General features: G+C 36.8%; 1 protein-coding gene across 3 annotated transcripts; it reads right to left on the bottom strand.

Moving 5' to 3' along the window:
* Window positions 1-159: 159 nt before the first annotated feature.
* Window positions 160-20,077, bottom strand: LOC107007913. 3 transcript variants are annotated; one of them, XM_015206762.2, is made up of 15 exons: window positions 19,755-20,076; window positions 18,787-18,879; window positions 18,543-18,624; window positions 14,019-14,122; window positions 13,733-13,859; window positions 12,217-12,311; window positions 10,319-10,442; window positions 10,068-10,148; window positions 9,727-9,825; window positions 9,125-9,283; window positions 8,971-9,022; window positions 8,755-8,831; window positions 1,633-1,677; window positions 1,150-1,326; window positions 160-1,055 (listed from the first exon to the last, which is right to left on the bottom strand). In XM_015206762.2, exons 3-15 carry the CDS (start codon window positions 18,579-18,581, stop codon window positions 609-611), a joined length of 1,626 nt encoding a protein of 541 aa, XP_015062248.1. In that variant the 5' UTR covers window positions 18,582-18,624; window positions 18,787-18,879; window positions 19,755-20,076; the 3' UTR covers window positions 160-608. The 3 variants fall into 3 exon arrangements, with proteins under 3 accessions (XP_015062248.1, XP_015062247.1, XP_015062246.1); XM_015206761.2 differs by lacking the exon at window positions 18,787-18,879 and having other exon boundaries at window positions 8,755-8,825; window positions 19,755-20,077; XM_015206760.2 differs by lacking the exon at window positions 18,787-18,879.
* Between the last annotated feature and the right edge of the window lie 1,987 nt (window positions 20,078-22,064).

The raw sequence follows: 22,064 nt of genomic DNA on the forward strand, positions 1-22,064 counted from the left end.
TTGTAAAAACCAGTGTCTCAGGAATTATAACATAGTTGTTTCTAAATTATGATGAGCATTGCTTACCTGCAAATCGAAAAAAGACTTCAACCAAATAAAACCATCATTGACAGAATCTCAGACACCTCAAAAAGAGTAAAAACAATGTTTCATATTGAATGATTCAAAGTTGTTTCATTTGGCATACAATACACGAACACTTTAAAAAGGAATGAAGCAGAAAAACTTGACAGCGCTATCGATTTCCAATTTTGTCGAGAAAAATTGTGCACATCACCTATACATATACAAAACACATTCTGCTCAGTCCATAATTTACAACAAACAATGGGCCTAATTACTTAACAGGGGTGTAAATACATAGTTGATTCCTTGTACTCAAAGAAGGAAGACCTATGCAAACTAGTGACAAACGAACCCAACCCCCCTTCCATTCCCAGAACCACCTGCCCCATCTTTCTCATCACTCCTGACAGAAAGAACAAATATTTACTCCCCTCAAAAATGTACATCCAGCAAACAGCAAATTTGTATAACCACTATAACTTTTTCTGCTACCCGTAATCCTTTCCAAATGTATCTCTGTAAAAAATCAATCTTTCAAATCATTATTTGTTCTTGAAGAAGTTGAGATCCCAACGACGCCACAAACCATCCATGACATTACTTGTTGGGTTCTTTACAACAGTCACAGTAGCTTTAGTACCATCAACCGTGTCAACACTGGACGAACTTTGATTGCTGACGGACTTCTCACGATGAGAAGTTCCATTGCATTCCACTTCTTTCGCTGATGAAGTACTATTAGCTGGAGTTACTGATACTTTTTTAGTATCTGGAACTTGGACTTTGGCGTCTGAATCTTGCTCATTAAAAACTATGGCACTAGCACTAATTTCTTTTGAGGGTGTACATTGCTTTGCAGTAAACAACTCCTCTCTAGCGCCCTGCAGAGGTTGAGGAAGTTCTATGACATCATCTGAGGACGCTTGTTCAGCCGGAGGAGGTTTAACCTCCAGGTCCTTTAAAGATTCGAGTACTGCTTTCATTAACATCTGATTTTTTTTCACCAGTCAAAATGTCAAAGCTGAGGATAATACTGAAGCCAATACTAAAGTGACGCATTTCTGTAAAATTCAACATACTTACCCTTTCTTCTTCATCTACATTACTAGGAAAATCTGCCATATTATCAAGTGGGTATTCAACATAGTCATCATCATCTATTGATGCAGGAACATTGGGACCAAATGGATCACCATTGGAAAGTTCAAAGCTGATCATTTTTGAAGATGATGGGGCAGAGTAGGTTCCAGTACCTTCTTCCTAAAGAAGAAAAAAGAAGTATGAATTAGTTATACAGCAACACAATTTACTTTTGCCAAACCATACTAACATTTCAAACACAGAAAAGTAACAAGGGCGTCTTTTATCAATTATGTTCTATTGGAGGCCAACTTGCCAAGAAACATGAAATTTCCATAAATTCTTAAAAGCACGCAAACTATTCTGGTTAGAGTGTGATATTTCCAGTGAATGATTAAATGGAAGAGCATTTGAGGATATAACATTCTAAAAAAGTTTTCGCTGTCTAATTTCCATTTAAAATAAATTTGTAACTTGTGGGATTACCTGGTCTGCAGTTTGGTTATCCTGAGCAGATATGTCAGAAGGGACCTGAACAGAATTATATAAACAAGAATGAGACATCAAATATAGGATAGAATATTACCAAAGAACTGATCTTTTGGCAAAGTTGTGCTCACCAAAGATCAAATTAACTTAACAGACTGCTAATATGGAACACAGACTTACTAGAAGAATGGTTTCGTAAGACCACGTAGACACACATAGAAGCCTAACCACTTGAATCCAACCAGATGCATTAACTGGGCTTAGCACAGCTCACAGTTGAGAATAAATATATAATTTCTCTTTTATCCTCAAAATCTCTCCTTTATTATCTCACCCCCCCTTATCCCCCATGGCAGAGCTACCTTACTTAAAGGGATGTCAATCAACACCACCGGGAAATTACATTGTAGATAGGTAAAAAAATTGTCTACTATATGTTGAATCCTCTCGGCTTTTTCGTGTGTATACTTCTTTATATTTTGACTCCCCTTTGTGAAAAGTATGGCTCCACCACTGCTTTCCCCATCCACTATCCCTTAGAATTCTCCCTGAATATACCTACCCCTTCCCTTCCCTTTCTGTCACCAGAAACTATCCCACAAGTATTCTTGCCTCGGACCACTCCTTTACCATCACGAGAACCCTCAAGCATCATGGATCTCTCCGCTAAATCTCTTCTTACAAAATAAAAGAAAACATCATATAACCTTCAACAGCATGTTCTCAACCTTGACTTCAGAATAGCCAAGTAATGTTCAAAAGGTTCGACAAACATCGAGAAGAATTTGCTTGCACCCGTAGACAATAGGTATACATAAGGCCAAGGGTCTTCATGATGCCTTATTAGGAGCCATGGTCTTCCCAATGAGATATCATTTCATCGACATTTTACCGATAGTTATGAACCTCTTCGCAGAGCCGCAAAGACGTTCCTTGGTGCATATGATTCTTGCCGAGGTATTTCAGTCGTCATCACAATGCACAAGAGGACATAACTTCTTTGGAGGCTACGTCCTATTCTTACAGATCTGGGCAGTCATTATCACAATGCACAAGAGGGCATAACTTGTTTGGAGGCTACATCCTATTCTTACAGATCTGGGCAATAGAACATTTTTCTCGTGTCATCCGCAAATGTGCTACTGCATAGATGCCCATACCAGGATCTGGAGCCACGAGAATCGCCTCAGACATTGGAATATGCCCACGGGAGAGGAAAAGCGGCTTTCATTTTTTACCAGCCTTACTGAAGATTCCATCCGGTGGAAATATCCTTGGATGGCGGGATTGGCGTTTGTCAAGACGCGGCACTTGTAGTTTATCAAGTTAATCGGGTTAGGAGGCATTCAACCATATGCACCTCTTTAAGTTTCAACAATTTGGAGTTGTCCAAGACATACTGCTATGGTTGACCATGGCATTTACATGGAGATGGTTTTACCTAAATCCCAGCAGCGCAGGTAAGGAACTTGCAATCAGAATGGGATTACATGATTGCATTGAACATAGGAGAAGAAAGATGGTGCACGCCAATGTATCACGCATGGCGAACCACTGGCTTAACCAAGAGCGCATAGGAGATCATAGGGTTTGCAAACAACCAATAGGTCCATAAGGTTAGAGAAGTACTTCCTTTCATGGAACTCACCATGCCCATGTACAATCAGAGAGTTCCTATTTAATACAAGTGGTTGAGGAAGAAGAGGACCTAGAAGAAGATTCAGAAGAAGACCCAAAAGGGAATCCTGAAGAGGAACCAAAAGAAGACCAAGAAAGGAATCCTGAAGAGGACCCAAAAGAAGATCTAGAAGAGGATACCAAGGAGGACCCAAAAGAAGATATGTAGAAGACCATAGGGAAGGTTCAAAAACGAGTTCCAACATCTACGACCCGAGAGATGGAGTAGTGATAGACACGGCACCCGAGTATAACCTCGATGAGTCTCCAAAGTACCACTCGAGGCCTAACTATGATATATGAGTGATTATGACAACGACATGATGCTTCAACATGGCCTTAGATTATCTTTCCCCATTTATACTTTATCATATTTCCTCAAAGAGATGTATGATCAATCCCTTTTGGGTGCCTTGTGGCCACCCATGTACTTCCATTTCTTAGGCTTTTACTCGCCAACTTCATTTGTAAGATCCAAACATCTTTTGATGACTGAAAGTTATGTTTTGTTCCAAATTCAAAATGTGTTTAAATGGATCATTTATCATCAAACGGATTGCAATGTAGGCCTACCTCTAGCAAAAAGAGACTCCATATTAGGACACATTTTGAATGTCGCCAACTTGGCGTATATACGTGTTACAAATTTGTTACATCTTTCAACATCTCCCAAACTAACATGGTTCACTTTCTTTCGTTTTGTTCATTATTATTCCCCAAAAGAACGTTGGTTTGTATCGACTTGCAAACTGACTGACTCACGAAACAACCTTCGATCCAACAGGAAGATGACTAACAAAGAAGAATTCAACGTTGTTGCAAACATAATGATACCTATAGAGAACCCCTAGAGTTCAGAATATCCAAAATGGCTCACATGGCACAAGAGCTTGAGATCCTAAGGGAGGAACTACGTCAAGTGCGAGTCTTGGCCAAACTTTTGGCTACCACTTCCCCAACTTTCAAGATGCCCATTTTTTCTCAAAAACTAACTTAACTTACCTTCTACTAACTTACCAAAACTGCCTAAACAAACTCAGCATGCTCCTACTCATGGTCAAGCCACACCAGCTTCTCCATCAGTAGTCAAGACTTTCCTGACCTTTCTACTCAAGACCTGCGGCAATGCATCATATATTAAGGGCAGACATAGTCGCCCCCTACAAGTCAGTTGTTCCACGTGTATATGCCATTGGAGCTCCCACCTTCACAACGCCAGTTGTGGTCAATGTCCTACATGAGGTCAATCAAAAAATAGAGAACGAGCTCGATTAAAAGAAGATGCATCGACAAACGCCCAACTTCATGGTCTAAGAAAGGCGTTAAAGTCACTAAGGGAACGAAGAGCCTTGATTGTGATGACTTATGCACCATCCAGACCTTGATATGGGGTACAAGCCACCAAAGTTTGACATGTTTGATGGAAAGGGTGTCCCTCACAAACATTTAAGGGAGGCTTTGTTTCAATTTTAAGAGCAAACAACATTATGTAGGAAAAAATAATTTTTTATAAAAAGTTTACATGATTGTTGACATGGATATTTTGAGTGATCGTGCAATTGCATCTTTTTCATGGTGGGTAAATAATGCAGGTCTCTCCTTCAATTTGTCGATCATACCAACACTTTTGGGAGCCTTCAATGAGATTGTAGACCAATTTGGAAAGAAGCCCCTAATTCTCATGAACCTAAAAGGTCCTTATCTATCAAACTCAAGTGGAAGAGAGAGAAAACAAGTGTAGGATAATCATGTCGAATCGATCAAGTTTGGAAGTTCCATTGTGATGAATAAGTGGACGGCAAGAACTGAAAAAATGATCATCAATGTGATGGTGAATTCTCCAAAAGGAAGTGTATTTCTCGAATCTATTGATGCAAGCAATTCGTCTACTGATTCTATCAAAATATTCTCCTTGTTTCAAGACACTAAAGAGAAGACTGGGGCGAAAAATGTTATTCAAGTTGTTATAAATAATTCGAGAGAAAATGTTGAAGAGAGAGTTCTCGCACATTTATTGGACTCCATGGCAGCTCATTGTACTGTCTTAGGGTGCAACGGAACAACATCACCTCATTATCCCTAGATCCACAACTGCCTAGTTGGACTTCTTGCCATGAGTTTTACCTTGAACAACACCATAATAATTTTTTCATCTTTATCTTTCCCACTAACATGCACTTAGCATGTAGTTTCGACCACTTTAAGATTAAGTTCATCCAATGATGGTTCTTCAATACAAAACTTTTCCATGAGTAAGAGAGTTAAAATAACTAGAAGAAGTAAGAATGTCAGAACTAGAATAAAAAATAACCTCACTTCTTTTTCTTTCTCAATCTCACGATTATCCCTCCCTTTTTTCCTATCTTATGATCCACCTCTTCTTTTTACACTTGACATCACATTTTCTTCATACAACAGATACTCTCACTTTTTCGCTCTTAGGATGTCAACATACACTCCCTTACTCCATTCATTCTTCTCTAAAAAAATTGTTGCCTCAATACATTTATGATCTTCATAAACTTGTGATGGAGTTGAAAGTGTGAGCTTATATTTTCTCCTATTTAGATCAAGAGAAACTCTATTCTTTCTCCTATCACGAGATACATTCCTATTAAATTGTCATGGACACCCAAGCATGATATGACAATTTTGCATTGGAATAACATCACAAAAAAACATTATCATAATATCTCACAATGGTGAAAGAAATGCATTGCTTAGTAAGCAGAAGCTCATCAAAATCATTTGACCATTTTTGCTTTTAAGCAGTGTTTTGGGAAGCGAGAAGCGGAAAAAAGCGACGGGGGCTCGCTTCACAGAAGCGAGAAGCGAAGCACGCGCTTTTTTTAGTAAAGCGATATTTAGTATTAAATAAAAAAAATTAAATAACTGAATGGAGGTAATATATTCTTAGATTAAAAGTAAATAGATAGTCAATAATCCTCATAAGTCATAACATATAAAGCAAAAACATAATTAAATCACAAAAAAATCAGTCGCAGCAGCCTCCCAGAGAAGAAGAGAACTTACAGCAGTCGCAGCAACCAAAAATTGAAAAAAAAAAAGTCGCAGCGTAGCCACTAAGAAGAATAGAAGAAGAGAACTTATAGCAGCAGTCTCAGCCTTGCAGCAGTCCAAAAAATAAATTTGAAGTCGCTGCGATGTCGCGTAAGGATTTCAGAAATTTAAAAAAAAAAAACTTGCAAATTTTTTTAAGAAACCCTAATTAGAACTTTTTCACGCTTTCGCTTTTCTTGCGCTTCTCTTTTTCAATGTCCTCGCTTCAGGAAATAAAAGCACAGGGGATGAACTTCGCCTCACCTCGCCCTTTAAGCACGCTTTTCCTCGCTTTTTATAACACTGCTTTTAAGAAAGTGTGTTTGATGCATTGTAAGCTCCAACTTCTTCACCAAGTATGAACTCACCACAATAGCACCACTTGAACTAACAATAATCATAAAGGAAATTTAACCTTTCTCTCACACATCGAATGAGAAACATATTTCCTCCTTAATCAACTATGGTGACATTAATATCATCCAATCGTGTGGCTATCATAAGGAGTGCTTCCACATGTTAGTCGCACTTTGGTCCTTAACTGCCTCCCATATGAGTCCTATGTTCATCACCACGACTTGTTACATCTTTAAAAGTAACAAAGATCACTCCATTTGACTATTTTCCTCTATTGATTTCTCTTTGTTTTTTCTTCCGCTCAAATTACTACCTTTGGATGGTACCTTTAGGATTTATACATAAACCCTACTAGTAACAAACCTTTCTCGTAGTTTTCAATACCAATAGTAGTAGTATAATTCTCTTAGTATTTTGTTCTTTGATTTCCATTGTTATCTATTGTTCCTTGTACTAAGGTTATCATATACTTTTGTTGTTACAACTATCCCTTAAGCAAAATGTTGTCTTGCTTTCCTTATTTTTGCCATAGCTTCTTCACATCCTTATTGTTCTCCATGCTTACTCATTATTTGTCATGCTTCCCAAACTGCTTTGAATTGTTGCCTTCGAGCGAAGAGTCCATCCAAAACAACCTTTCTATATTTTGACCTGAGGGTCTATCCAACCTCTCTACCTCCATAAGATAGGGCTGAGATCTACATACACACTACCCTCACCTTACCGAGTTGTAGAGATTGTTGTTGTTGTTTCTGCAATATCATTTATTGTCCATTACTTGATTGAAAACAAGAAAAATCAATCTTAAATTCTTAACCCTCAACTACTCACTGTAACAGATGATACAATTGATTTTTCATTACTCATAGAGATACTAAAGCTCACCACAGCTCAATGATTCTGCACTTTGGTTTAGCTGCATAGCTAATTTGTGTACTTCCCTACGTTTTTTGGATTTCCTCATCGCTCCCATGTTTTGGGATTAATCCTTTCTTTCCTTAATCAGCTAATTTGTTCAGATCCATATTATTGTTATTGTCAAATTTCCAACTGAATTAATTTAGAAAAAATACGTACTGGGTACGATAATCTACATCTAGGTATTGAGCTAACCTCTCTCATCAGCCAGGTTAGTTGGACTTTCATCCTTGGCCTCATACTTGTGAGGTCTTAGGCCTAACTCACACCCCAAAAGCTAGCTCAGAGGGAGGAGGATTGTCAAAGCCTTATAAGGAGTCCACTCATCTCATTAACCATCAATGTGGGACTTTTGTCATTCTTTAACACCTCATCTCACGCCCAGTGCTTAGCATCTGGTGCGTGGGCAATTTTGATTTTGGGGGGCCCCAACATCGGGTGAGACGAGCCCTACTATGATACCGTGTGAAATTAGGTCTTAGGCCTAAATCACACCCCAAAAGTTAGCTCAAAGGAAGGAGGATTGTCCAAGCCTTATAAGGAGTCCACCCATCTCATTAACTACCGATGTAAGACTTTCGTCATTCTTTAACAATACACATGTAGATGAAGTTCACACAAATGAGACATATTCATGCTAGTGGTGGAAGAACAAGTAGGAAGGAGGGTAAAATGGGTTGGAGCGTTGAGGTGGTATACCACGTGCCGTCCACATCATCAAAATGTAAGTGCCACATGGGATTAGGTGTCCCCCTTGTACAACACTAACGGAGGAAAGGTATATTTGAATCATTTAGGTAGCGGCAATGGTATTTTCGTATAGATAGTACAACATAGGGTAAAATTGATCCTTTTAGCATAGTAAAGGGACTAAGTGATCCTTTTCCTGTATTTAGTTGTGTCTCTAGCATCCGGTAACTACACATTTTCACCCATACTCCTTTTCAACTTGAACAAGGAATTCAAGCAAACGTGGCCGCATATAAATTTCTTTTCCACTGCTTGAATTTGTCCTCTTAAAACCCCGGATCTTCCCATAATCTAATGGAGCTCATGCAATCTATTTTACCAATAATCAAAGCAATAACTGGAAGGTTTTTCTGTTACCTCTATCCGACTCATGGGTCTTTTGGAGCGAACCTGCTTTATTACATCTTCGGTGCTACTAGTTGGTGCAGCTGCAACTGATAACAAATTAAACATGTATCACACCCGATAGTATGGCGTGAAACTTCAGAATAAAACCCTGTTTTTCCTTTTCTAAGAAAAAACTGAAGCAAACGAAACACCTGCGACAAATTAAAGAGAATGGAAGAGTAATACCATCATGGACATCATCCATATAGTCCAGTTCATGGACTGTACTCCAACTGCCCTGGAAATAATTTAGAATACAAATCCATTGAGTTTTATGAGACTAACTCAGCAGTTCCTCACACTTGAACCAACAATGACATGATTATTGGTAGAACTATACCTTGCCAAAATAATCTTGTGGCATGTCAAAGAATGCAGCACCAGCTTCATCCATTGGTGGTTGCAAAACATTGTTGAAGAAGATACTTATAGAATCAAAATAAAACTGTGGGCGCGGAGAGTTGTGATCACCCTCAAATTTTATAATATTCTTGTCTCCCTGACAAAATTAGAAGTACAATAAACAAAAAAAAAACAAGATGGGATATACTGGCATACGCCATATGTGGACTACAGCAATAAATACCACTTACAATGATAACTAATGTAAAAACAAAAGAGAACTGCATGAAATCTTATGTTCAACACATTGCAAATCAATTTCATACAGTACAAATGTTCAAGAGAGAACATATTGTCATATTGCTTTAGTGTATTCAACTTCACAGATAAGAATGCAAGTGTATCGGATAGAATATACATAGGAGCATACAAAGGAACTAACTGTCCAAACATATGCATCTACTTTAAGAAGAAAAGGAACATTAGAAATGCATTCAAACACATAAGGTATGTAGAGAAAAGAACAGAGGAAAAAAATTATCCGTTTCTTTCCTTTTACTCCTTTCTCCAGAGAGGGGGAGGTATAAATTAGACAATTACCATGTAAGCATCAAATACACGATCTGAATGATGGGGCTGTATAAAATCATCATCAACACCATGACCCAGTAAAACAGGAACAAAGCATGACTTTGCAACCTACATAAAAGTTAGCGTTAAGAAAAGATCAAAGCTGGTAAACAAAATTGTGCTAAAAATAAAATGAACTGTCACTTCTGAAAATGCACCCCCAGGAAAACCAGGAACTGATTAGGAAAATTTCCTACAATATCTTCACTTGAACACTGTTCATTATCAATTGCTGAACGTTTTCAAACATAAAAAGAAATAGCTTATATCATGAAAACTCATTATGTAAAATAACTTCCCAAAGGAAATACCTTAATTGTGTTCAACTCAGCTATGTCAAACTTTGCCTTTTTTAAAACTGCTCTGCGCATATATTGGATTGCAAATTTCACCTAAAAATTAACAGAAAAGGAGAATGTTTAGAAAGAGTGATGAATTAGGAGAAAGAAGAAAAGGAGGCCACACTCCTTTAGTTGCAAAGAGAAAATTTTGAGAATAACCCAAGAAAAGAACACAAAGTAAATTTCAATCTGCAACAGAGATTTCAACTATAAAACATTACGGTGAACTTGGGCAGCCGTATTTTGTAAGTGTCTACAAGTTCGGTCATCAAATCAACCAAATCGGAGAAGGGACTGTCTAAAACCATTCCAGCAATGGATGGATCCTCAGCACCGTACATGAGGCTGCAAAATCGATATTTAAGTCAGTCACTTCAATACTGCTGCCACTGAAGCACAATGTTATAGGTATAGATAGATAATACAGAAAACAAAGAGCATGCACATGCACTCTGATATCAAGACAAACTGATTACCCCATGTGTTAGCTATCCAGAAAAAGAAAACCTTTCTCCAAAGTAATACTAACACTTTCCAACTGAAGACAATCTTGCGCACAAAGCATCCCATTTTCTCTTGATATACCTAATCAAAAATAAAATTCTCATCTAATGAGAACTTTGGATATCAAGACCAATTTTCACGATTCACCTGTTATGGTTGACAACTACTACGTTTGGCCAACCAAACCTTTCTTGAGCTAAAGTCAACATAAATGGTGTGACGAATAGTAGTGTAATACAAATTTCTGATCCTAAAATATTGAATTTAAGTATGTTTTGTGACATACTAAATGTTTTAGTAATACTCCTAAAACACATTAATTATATATGTTTGGGAGATTTGACATGTTTCATGTCTCAACCATTAACTTGTCTCATAATGCACCTATGACTAAGGTTGTGAATGCCTAAGACCTAGTGTTGTCAAAGGCGCACTTAAGCCCTGAAGTGAGGCTCAAAACGTGTTGAGCACTTCGCCTCGCTATATACGCACTTCAATGTCGTCATCAAGGTTCTAAGACAAACTTTCCCTTGCCAATAAGCCTCTTATGAAGAAGTGACACCAAACAGTTGATGTTTCACTTTATCATAATTTTTTCTATTTGTCATTCATGTTTGTAATTATTACTCTTCGACTAAACATATACATTTGTATGTTTTTTCTCCCTTTGAGCCTTTTTTCATTAAAGCCCACGCTTTATTTGCACTTTGCACTTAAAGCCCCCACAGACCTTAGAGCTCTTTTGCGCTTTTCGACTTTGATAACACTGCTAAGACCTATGCGCACAGTTTTGGCTCCCTAAACCTGACCACATCATAGAACAAGACATTTTGAATTTAAATAAATCTTACTAGGAGCACAAACTTCTGGTCAAAATAATCATATACCAGAATGGCCTGTTATGGATGTCAAAGAACTACAACTAAACAATGTTCTCCCCTATTGTGGATTTGGTATGCCTTCAATTGTTCGATATCTATAAATGTGACACTTTCCTTCTGGGCCATCTGGTCGCAACATCCAGTACTATTACAACATAAAAAAACTCCACCAGTGTCTCATATTAGTTCAAGAAATTAAAATTCAGGAAAGCAACTCCAAGCCTTATATTTCCCTGGTTGTTCAACAATTCGGATGACCAGCAGGTTATTCAATGAGTAAGGATCTAGATACTTCTCCACTAATCCTTAACTTCATAATAAGATATTATGCTTGCCAGATCAAGATGCTAACTCCATGCTCACTGCTACAGCTCATTAAAAAATTTAAATACTCTCTTCAACTCAATCTGGCGAGTTTACCCCTTCACCTAGGGTCTGCTACAAGATACCAGTCCCTCTTTAAGTCGTTATATGGCCACTTGACCATCAAAACAAAAGTTATTATGTCCACAACACAATGTTCTGTCGTAATCCAACAAAAAGTAGCAACATTTTTCTGTAGTCCATTCAAAAAAACAAAAGAAAAGTGGCACATCATTCCTGCCACTGGCACCAATAACACACTGATGATCCACCTGTTGTACTCTATAGCCATCCCTGCTGCAAAGAATCTAAAAGCAAAGCAGTGCACATGAGGCAGCATGATCAACGTAAAAGCAAGGAAATTAGATTACCTAGTAACAGCACCCATTGAACGGCCCCACAAGCCAATCAAAGAAACATTGCCATCTGTCCGCAGATATTCAACCACAGCTCTGAGATCGTCCTTCTGAGAAAGAGGCAAAAAGTGTTGAAAAACCTTACTAGTAGAGGGAACAGCAGCAGGCAGTTGTTTGCAACAAGAAGTAACTCAACAAAGCATCCCAATAGAAGTAAAAGATTCTGACACAAATCATGGCTCAGAATTAACATACCACCTCCCCCCACCCCAAAAAAAAATCTGCTCCAGAGTCATCCCACACACCCAGCTTGGGGTGTGAGGAGAAAAGAAGTAAGAGCATGTAGGTAAAATATTCTCCATCTTCTTTTGCTCATAACAGGGAGTAGAAGGGGGAAAGAAGGAAAGTATTTGAAAAAATAATAATAGTTACGATAAATATGGTCCTTTCTGTTTGGGATAGGTTCAAAATAGTCACTTAAATATACTCCTGGGCAGATTAAGTCCTTTCAATTTGCCAAAAGAGAGCACTTTTGGTTTCCGTTAGATATTTTAACAAACATTGTTTGTTATATGTAAAGGGAACTGGGGAAAAAAAAGATTTAACCACCAGGATCACCACACAAAAACTGCACAAGGCATTGCACCTCAGAAAACAGCACCGGACTCTAGAAAATAGATCAAAAATAGTAGAAATTTTACCTCACATGTGGGTTTTCTCATTTCACAGTTCACGTCAAATTTAAAAGACAATTTGTTAAGTATTTGATGGAGACCAAAATGCTCACTTTTGAAAAACTTGAAGGACCAAAAGTTCTAGGAATATATTCAAGGAACTACACTGAACCTACACCCAAACACAAGGGATCGTTTTTTTTATTTTCTTGGAAAAAGAAGGTGAAGTTTATACAAGATGAGAATTCAACGCCATAGTCCTCGCTTTATCACCACCATCCATTCCGTGAGCATTATTTGAAATAACATCCACAATAACAACATAGGTTCTAAACAATCAAATTCTATATTCTTTTTGCTTCAGAGATTTCCAACTCCAACATCCACAAGCTAGGGCATGGAAGAACATTTACCAGAAACTCATCCAATATATACTTAGAACAAATTATTAGAAACATGCATTATAATTTGGACAAACGATGAACAATCACTGAAAGAAAGGGACAACAAACTTCAATCCACTAACACGCAACGAACAAAAAAGAAGGAAGACAAAAGTAGAAAACAAAGTAAAACTCTTTTTTTTTTTTGAGAAACAGAAAATAAAGCAGAACATATTTTAACCAATTAATCAAGCCTAATATTTTTTTGAAAAAAATAATATTCACTTCAATTATCCATTTATGTTGCCTCCACCATATTTGTTAACATTGGAGAAACAAAAGTGTGGAGAACCCTGACTTGTAATAAAAAGAAGGAAAAGAAATACATAAACATCATAAACAACGCCAACAATGGTACCAAAACCTAAGGCATTATTTTTCACTTGAACCCAAATAGAATAATCATCTACTCACTTCATTCCACCCCAACGTAACATGCTCTCCTCCAGAAAGTCCAGATCCAGAAAAGTCAAGGGTGAAAACAGTGATGTTTGATGGCAATAATATAATAGCAGCTTCACTGGCATCTGCTCTACACCCGCTGCCAAAGAATCATCCAAAACAACTTAGTGAAAAAGTAAAATCTTAATGGAGTCATAATAAAACAATAAAACTTCTCCATATACTTGCTGCATAAGAGGAAATGTACAGTAATTTTCTAGCATCACAGTGGGAAGAGTGCTGCTTAACCTTCACTAACCTGTTCCCATGACAGTATATCACACAAGGTAGCGGCTTTCCTTCTGGACGAATAAGAGGCATATAATGGCTACATTTAAGAACATCATCCCTACTATTTTTGACCTGCAAAAAAGCAAGGCCCTTAAATCTAAAATGACCAGATAAAAACTCGAAAGTCAAGCATTAGGTAAACTGTTCAAGAAGATTAGCAATGATCTGACAAGTATGTAATAAGAAAGAAAATTCTGCATCATCTTAAACACTCCGATATGGTAGTCACATAATTCATCATGATAGAGCCCCTATAGAGGTTATGAGCTCAAGACTTACAGCAGTCCATTTCACGAGCTTGGTCCAGTAACAGTGGTAAAAGCATATTGCTTTTGTATTAGGTAACCACACAAATCGCTGGAGTCTACATAACAAATAAGTAGAGAGACTACAAAATCATTTAAGGAAAAAAGCTTTCACTTTTTTTTTATGAAGGTGGTATTCGAACTAGTTTTTGTGCACCTCGACCAGTTCACTAGGTACTTAGCATAGGTACGGGTTACACTGCTCACCAAAACTTAGGCAGATGGGAAAAAGTCACCTAATGTTCTTTGAGAAAAATAATTCTCTCATTATGGCTATAGGGAAGTAGAGAAGTGTGATCTTGTCTAAAAGTGGTCATAGTAAATTTCAAACTTTCAACTGCCAAAAGAAAAAAAAAACAGTTGAAGGAGAAAACCCTCTTAAACTTAACTTACGGTTGGCTGATTTTCTAAAAACCTTTACTTGTCATAAAATCATGCCCATATATACATTGAGGGCTCGCTTGACTTCAATATAAGAAAGAATCATAGAACTATGTAGTAAGCGAAAAGGGTTAAAAATGCCCTAAACGTATCTCAAATGGTTCAAACATGCCCTCCTCCCACCTTTTGGTTTAAAAATGCCCTCAACGTTCTTTTGAGGTTTAAAATTGCGCTTTTTAAACAGCCGACTGACATAGCAAATGATGAGTCATTTAATTAGATAAATGAGTTCATCTTATTGGTTCACCTAATTTTTTAAAGTCCACCTTAGCGACCCGACCCATTTCTTCTTCTTGATATTTCCATTGTCACTGCATACTAATCCCCCAAAAGAATAACTAATTCATAAATTTCCTGTTAATTTTGCTTTCTTTTTTAATGCACTATTCGTCAGAGTTACTGTATGAATTTTAATCCTAAGAATTATCTGTCCAAGATGATTGTAATCAATTTTCACCTTTAATGACAGTACCCTACTCTTGTTTATCATAAATCACTATTGGAAAATTTACTATCATAAGAAGCACGAAGTTGATACTAACAAAACTATCTACTAGATTATAAGATGTTAGTTCATAACAGATTTTTAGGATTCTTGTAGCCTACTCGAACAACTAACTATAGAAATTTCTGCGGACTACCTTGTATTATAAATCGAATAAATGTTAGGTATTATAATTCACTACTCTGTTTTCAGTTTTGTATTGAGTTTCTAATGAGGAATTTGAATTCTAAACGACTAAAGTTTCAAGATAGCTTCGTCAATATATGCCAAACAAATTGAATTCAAAAACTTGCTTAAAATAGAACTAGAAAAATTGCAGAATCTCCGTCCGTTATTTATAGAAATACAAGTGGTAATTTCAGTCATTGATTGTCCAGTCATATGCAAAAACATCAACTCGACAAATTTTGTTGAAGACATTATTGTTCTTCCATCTTTTTCTTCCTGAAATAAACTAGAGAAATGGAGAAAGAAGAAGAGTTGAAGGAGGTAGGAAGAAAGAAGAGAACTAGAACTAATGGGAATAAAAGACCCAAAAACGATTTGGCCTATCGGGTCAGGTTTTTTAAAATGGGTTTCTACACAAGTAGGTCATATATTTTGGAATGGGTAAGAAAAATCCATGTCACATTTGCCATGTCATTGGGCTGTTAAAGAAGGACAATTTTAAACCTTAAAAAAACGTTGAGGGCATTTTTAAACCAAAGGATGAAAGGAGGGCATATTTGAACCATTTAAGATATTTAAGGGCATTTTCAACCCTTTTCCCGTACTAATACAATGTTAGGATTCTGGTACAGAACTTCATTAAGGTAACAAATTCATTCATAATGTTTTCCTCAACAATTAATAAGGTACTCAATTCAAGATAGAACTCACGTGTACTTAGGCACACACCTTAGTGCATAGTGGCCCGAGCCTAAATTAAAGCATAGAAGCGACGCGAAGAGCCCTCCCTGAGCTTCAAGGTTTAAGTGTGCCTCAAATGAGCCTTTGACAAAACTGAGTTCTACATTAAAGTTCTTTCTAACTTCTACGAACTCCACCTAATCATCTATACAAGTAGTGGGTTATACTCAAATAACGAAAATGCCAGTGCAGTCGTACAAAGTTGCAAGATCAACTTTGCCTTCTAAAGCTCTACGGTTTTTTCCAATCTAAGGTATCCATCTAACACCTTGTGGAGTGACTTCTTAAGTTACAGGATAAGTTATTTTAGTGATTGAAAAGAAAAATCTTGCACATCCGATTTCCAAAAAGGTGGAGAATCTTCATCCGAAGACATTTTTATGATAAAGGTAAATTTAATAGAAAAAATAAAAAACACTAAGATAATGCTTTAAAAGTTACAGATTTTGCAAGTCTCTGCGATTGCTAACTGGAATCTACACCATTTAAAAAGATCAGGTTGCATCAGAAAGGTAGAAAGACAATATTGTTGGGAGTCCCTCATTGGTGAGATTGGTCCTTGCCTCCTTACATGGTCTTGGGCAATCCTCCCCCCATGATCTAGTTTTAGGGGTTGAGTTGGGACCAAGGTCCATTTCTTTCAATGCACTTATGAGTTATGACTCTCTATTTCCATATAGTCCTAGTGATCATCTCTCACAGTTATATCCTGCTAATGTTCTCTGACAGATTTTGCATTATTGGCCTCACCCATCCCACTCAAGACATGTTCCATATGGCACACGATAACCGATATGCTATGGAGCAATGGGGTAACAAATTATTTACTTCTTCTCATGGGTCCTTATGTGCATTAAGCACCAAACTATGCAGAGGATGTTTCTTCCTCTTATGTTCACTGCTCAGAATTGCTCCTCAAGCAATTATTCATGAAAAAATGCAAACTTATCAGGGAGTTTTGGAGATCCACAAAGATGAATAAGGGAAGTATCTTCATCCCTTCTCAACAGCCACAAGTAAATAAAATTTCAGCTGTGAATTTGCCCCTAATTGGTTCATTCTATGCCTACTATTTCTTTACATAGGGGAAATCTTTTGCTTATATATAAGACTTGAACAGTTTATTAAGGTCCTCTATTTTTACAAAGAAAATTGAATTAAAGTTTTTTTTTTGACATTAAAAATTGAGCCAAAGTTCATTAAGCTCCTCTTTCTCCCCTTCTAGCCAATTCTTCAGAATCTAAGGTCCTCTAGTTTTACAAAGAAAATTGAACTAACGTTTTTCTTTTTTTCGACATTAAAAATTGAACCAAAGTTCATTAAGCTCCTCTTTCTCCCCAGTCTAGCAAATTCTTCAGAATCTAAGGTCTCATATTGTACTTTCTCCGTGTGGCACGATATGCAGAAGATTATTATGAGAGTGCCACATTAGGAAGTCATCAGACAATCTGTGTTTCCAAAAGTTAAGTCTTGCCCCCTTACACACTTCAGACTAGAAGTTTCAGTAGAAGTCTCCCAATCCTTCATTACATGTTTCCATAAGACAGTTAAATTTGGCATCATGATTTGGTTGATCTCCATTTCCCAGCTGCAAACAGCATTTCTCTGCTATGAATTTTCTCCTTAACGTGTGTTCCACAATGGGAATTACTTATAACAATTCTCTTGTTGCTTCTCAATACATCATTCTAGCGGAGGCTAGATAACAAGATGCCTCTTATATGTTCAGTGTTTCTACACCCTAAATTATTATTATTTTGAAGCGGAAAGATAAAAAGTAAGTTTCTACACCCTAATTATAAAGAGCAAAGGAATTTAACACATTTCCTAAGATATTGATACTACAAAACAATCGTACAGATTTTTCTCTCAGCTGGTCAAATTAACAAAGTAAAAGTGTCAGCTATTATTTTTGCTTGCATTTGTTATCTTATGAACAAACATTTTATATTTGAATACGCATTGGCCTGAGAATTGATTAGCTGACTATAATTCTTTTCTTTTGCTCCCATAGAATATTAGGTGTCTCTACTTGGTTCATTTTCATTCACTCCCATAGAATACTAGATGTGTCTTCACGTGATACACTTTCAACCTACTTGATAGGTTGTAAATATACTCCTACATCAGTTTCTGGTTGTCCAATATCAACTGTCTCATATTAGTTCTCTAATTCATTACTTGGTTGCTAACAAAGACAATGTCAAATGAAGAACACGCGTGAACAAGGGTAAAGAAACAGAGTCTAGTTATGAGTACATAAAACATTGAAGTGATTCAGAGACCTAAATTTTATTGAAAACAATAGGATATTAATTACCAATGTACTTACCTCCAGATCCTTCCTTTGGTACCATTTCCCTTTAAGCATGAATTCTTCATCAAGTAGATCATTTTTAGGGTCATACTCAGCCCTGCAATCCACAGGAAGTAGGGCCTTTAGTTTCAGATTTACATCAGTTATAGTTGAAGAGATTGGAAGAAGAATATAGGTATACATAAGTTGTCAAGACATATTATGTTATAAGGAAATCAAAAAAACTTTTTGCTTCTGACAGATAACTGATGGTAGTAACCTCAATTATCTTGCGTAGAAACAGATATCTCGCTGCTTCAAGCGCCTTTCTGACTCCCAGTGCATAACAAGCAAAAATTTCTCCAGATTATTTCTGGAAATATCCTTTCCAAAGTTAGTTTTATCGTGTACCACATGGATGAATCAGAACCCTAAGTCTTAAGAAATATCTCCTCTTTTAGATTCTTAGGGTCAGAAGTCGTCCATTAATACAGAAAATTGGCAAGTGGAAGAGATACAAAATTTCAGAGAGAAATTTCGTAAAAACGAAAAGAGGATTCCCACTATATGAGATGGATATAATTTACTAAATATATAGTCCTCATCACCTACCCAACATGTTTGCATTTCATAAATAACACAAAATGTAGCTCTGTTAAGTTTATTCCCTCAAGAAAAGCAATATTAAGTGACACCTCCAAAGTCCAAACTACAGAAACATACCTTACACACACAGTCATTAGTTCCGATACGGGTTCCAATCAAAACATGCACTATCCAATGTAAGATATAGAGCAAAGGCAAACGTTTTGCAAATTTCCCTAAATTACTGCAGAATTTTCATTTAATGGATGAGAACACTTTTTTTCAAATGTCCAAAGAACATCACACCCTAAAATAAAGACAAACAAATGACCTTGCCAGAACTTCCAAACTTCTAAAGGAAATCCCCAACTCATTGGTTTTACACCTACCCATTTAGCACATGAAGTACAAATAATAACTCCTAAGATCAACAAACCTAAATCAGTATCACAATAAATAGAACCATAACAAAAGAAGAGCCCCACATCTGCAATTCCCATAAAAGAAAACCCCCACATCAAATTCGAACTAACCCACATCAGAATTTGGGAAAAAGATTCGAACTTTACAAACAGGAAAACAAAAACAAACATATTTACACATCATATCAATTGCAATAAACCAAAAAATTGGTCAACTCGAAAAGGGTTTATCAATTCATACCTTGGGGGTCGAATAATGAAGTTGACAAGTTGTTCCATGAGATTTAGGTAACCCGAGATCTTCTTTCTCTCTCTCCCAAATAGAAAACTGTACAAGTTTCTTGACCTCTGTATATATGATTCTTCCTTTTTTTTGTGTGATAAATTAGGTAAGAAATGCAAGCAGCGCTATTGCGGTGGGGAGGGGGCAGATGAAGAAAAGAAGAAGAAAACGAGAAAAGCGGTGTATGACCCTTGGTTGGTTGCGTTGGACTCCATTCGCATTTTGATTCTTTGCACACAAAAACAAAAAAAAGAAGTCGTCGACCGGCTTGTGTCATCCAACAATATCACGTGTTCCTTCACGCTATTCTTAAAAGGAAAAAAAATCCTAGTTCATAAATTTGGTGGGGAATATTATCCGAGTATATCTAAGTTTAGATAGATAAATAGAGGGTGTTTTTTTAAGATTTTCAATAGGTTAAGAGTCAAATTAATAATTTCTATTAAATTCAGAAGTGTTTCTGATACTTCTCTCTAAAAGTTATGATACAACAATAACAATATATGAATCTCACAAACGTAATACATGACGAATATAGTACATGCACACTTTATGTTGCTTATGGGGAGTGTCACACGGACAGACTACTTCTCTCAAATCCAGTGCAAGAGGTTAGCCCACTATGCGGCATTCAAGTCCCACAATTAACTCAATTTATTCGCAGCCTATTCTGTTTAACTTTCTATAACATTTTTTGTTTTTGCTTTAGATTATTTTTCGATCTTTAACAATGAAATGCACAAATGAAGTACGGCAAACCCAACCTTTATATTAATAATCAAAACTATACAAAGGACCTCACTCGTTAGAACAATAATTCTGTCTCAACTTCGACTTAGGCACAAGCACAAGTCGATTGTTGTCTTTGACACTATTTAAAACTCTCACATTTTTTCTAAGTGTCTTGGTTCCAGACTTAATCCTTCATTTTTCACTTCCTAATTTCGTTCAACACCAAGGTTGCACTTTGTAGACCATGTGGCAGCCTTGTGTTTTACAATGCATAGTGTTGTGACACATGTCTAACACTTATCAAACCATCAACACACTAAATTAAACTTCAGTTGACACCCCAAACTGTTAAGGCATTTCAAATTTTGAATTCAAAAAGAAAATACAAGTTACAATGAATCTAGACACAAGCGTTACAAAATGTAACTGCCACATGTGTTTGGCATGTGATCTTGGCTGACTGAATTTCGGCTCTTTGCTGCCATTTTCCTCCACATTTTTGGTGTCAATGCAATATCTAAACATTGTATAGTCCTTGCCTCATCAAAGTCCACCCGAATATCCGCCCATTTTTCATGCATGCGCATTTGCCAACGCTTTGTCGATGTCTTGCCTACATTTGTCTTGGTCATGCTAACTTTTTATTCACTCGTGTTATTCATAGTTTTCTTGTTGCGTTTCATTCATATTTTACTATGTTTTAATTTAGCTCAGCTCGTTTTTTTCACACTTGATCAAATTGTGTGTTTTCCCCATGTCAAACTTGCCCACAACCGATGTCAGTTAGCGCTCATACCATGCCATAGCATGTTAACTTGCCAACGTCCATTTCATGCAATGACACTGCCTGACAAACAGTATTTGGAATCATTAAGTGATGCTAACATATTTAGCCCACATTATACATGATTGATTTCACCCGTACCTTGACCCTTGACAAAGTCATTCAAGTCAACCCTTTACCGACACCGTGCCTATGAAGAGGATCACTAGGCATTAGTCCATTTTTTAATTAATGTGGGACTTTAACTTACTCTAATATCACATGCACGTCCAAGCTCAACAGGAGTGTAAATCGAGAGTTTAAATAGTGACATATGTTGCTCTGATACCATGTATAGATTTGGTACATGGATCTAATTCAACCTGAAAAACTAACTTATGAGGGAAAGACTAACAAGTGCATAAATAGACCACCAAACTACTAGCGTGCGAATGTGAAACTATAATTCATTGTAACAAAAACAAAGAAATACGTCAATGAAGAAAATATGACAATTGGTACAGAAAGCAATACAAACGATACAGAAAAACAGTAATAATGTCATATGGTAACAAATATGAATAAGGCTAATACACTAAAAAAAAGGATCATTTTGTGGAGGGTTTTTTTATTTGATTGTGGGAGTTTTTGACCCACAAAATCAATTGAGGCAATTTTAGAAACTCCCACAATTACTCATGCCACGAGCGTATTTGTGATGGTTTAATAGAACCGGGATTACGTCCGCCACAAAATGAATTCCCAATTTGTGG

The sequence above is a fragment of the Solanum pennellii genome, chromosome 1 (assembly GCF_001406875.1).
Source record: "Solanum pennellii chromosome 1, SPENNV200".
Lineage (NCBI taxonomy): Eukaryota > Viridiplantae > Streptophyta > Magnoliopsida > Solanales > Solanaceae > Solanum > Solanum pennellii.

What these genes read in the sequence shown, in the direction of transcription:
- LOC107007913 (XM_015206760.2), bottom strand. Translation starts at nt 19,792, where the DNA reads ATGGAACAACTTGTCAACTTCATTATTCGACCCCCAAG. An exon ending in ACCAAAGGAAGGATCTGGAG is followed by an intron (nt 14,123 to 18,542) that starts GTAAGTACATTG and finishes GCTTTTTTGCAG; the next exon opens with GTCAAAAATAGTAGGGATGA. An exon ending in ATGTAGATGAAGAAGAAAGG is followed by an intron (nt 1,056 to 1,149) that starts GTAAGTATGTTG and finishes AAAAAAAATCAG; the next exon opens with ATGTTAATGAAAGCAGTACT.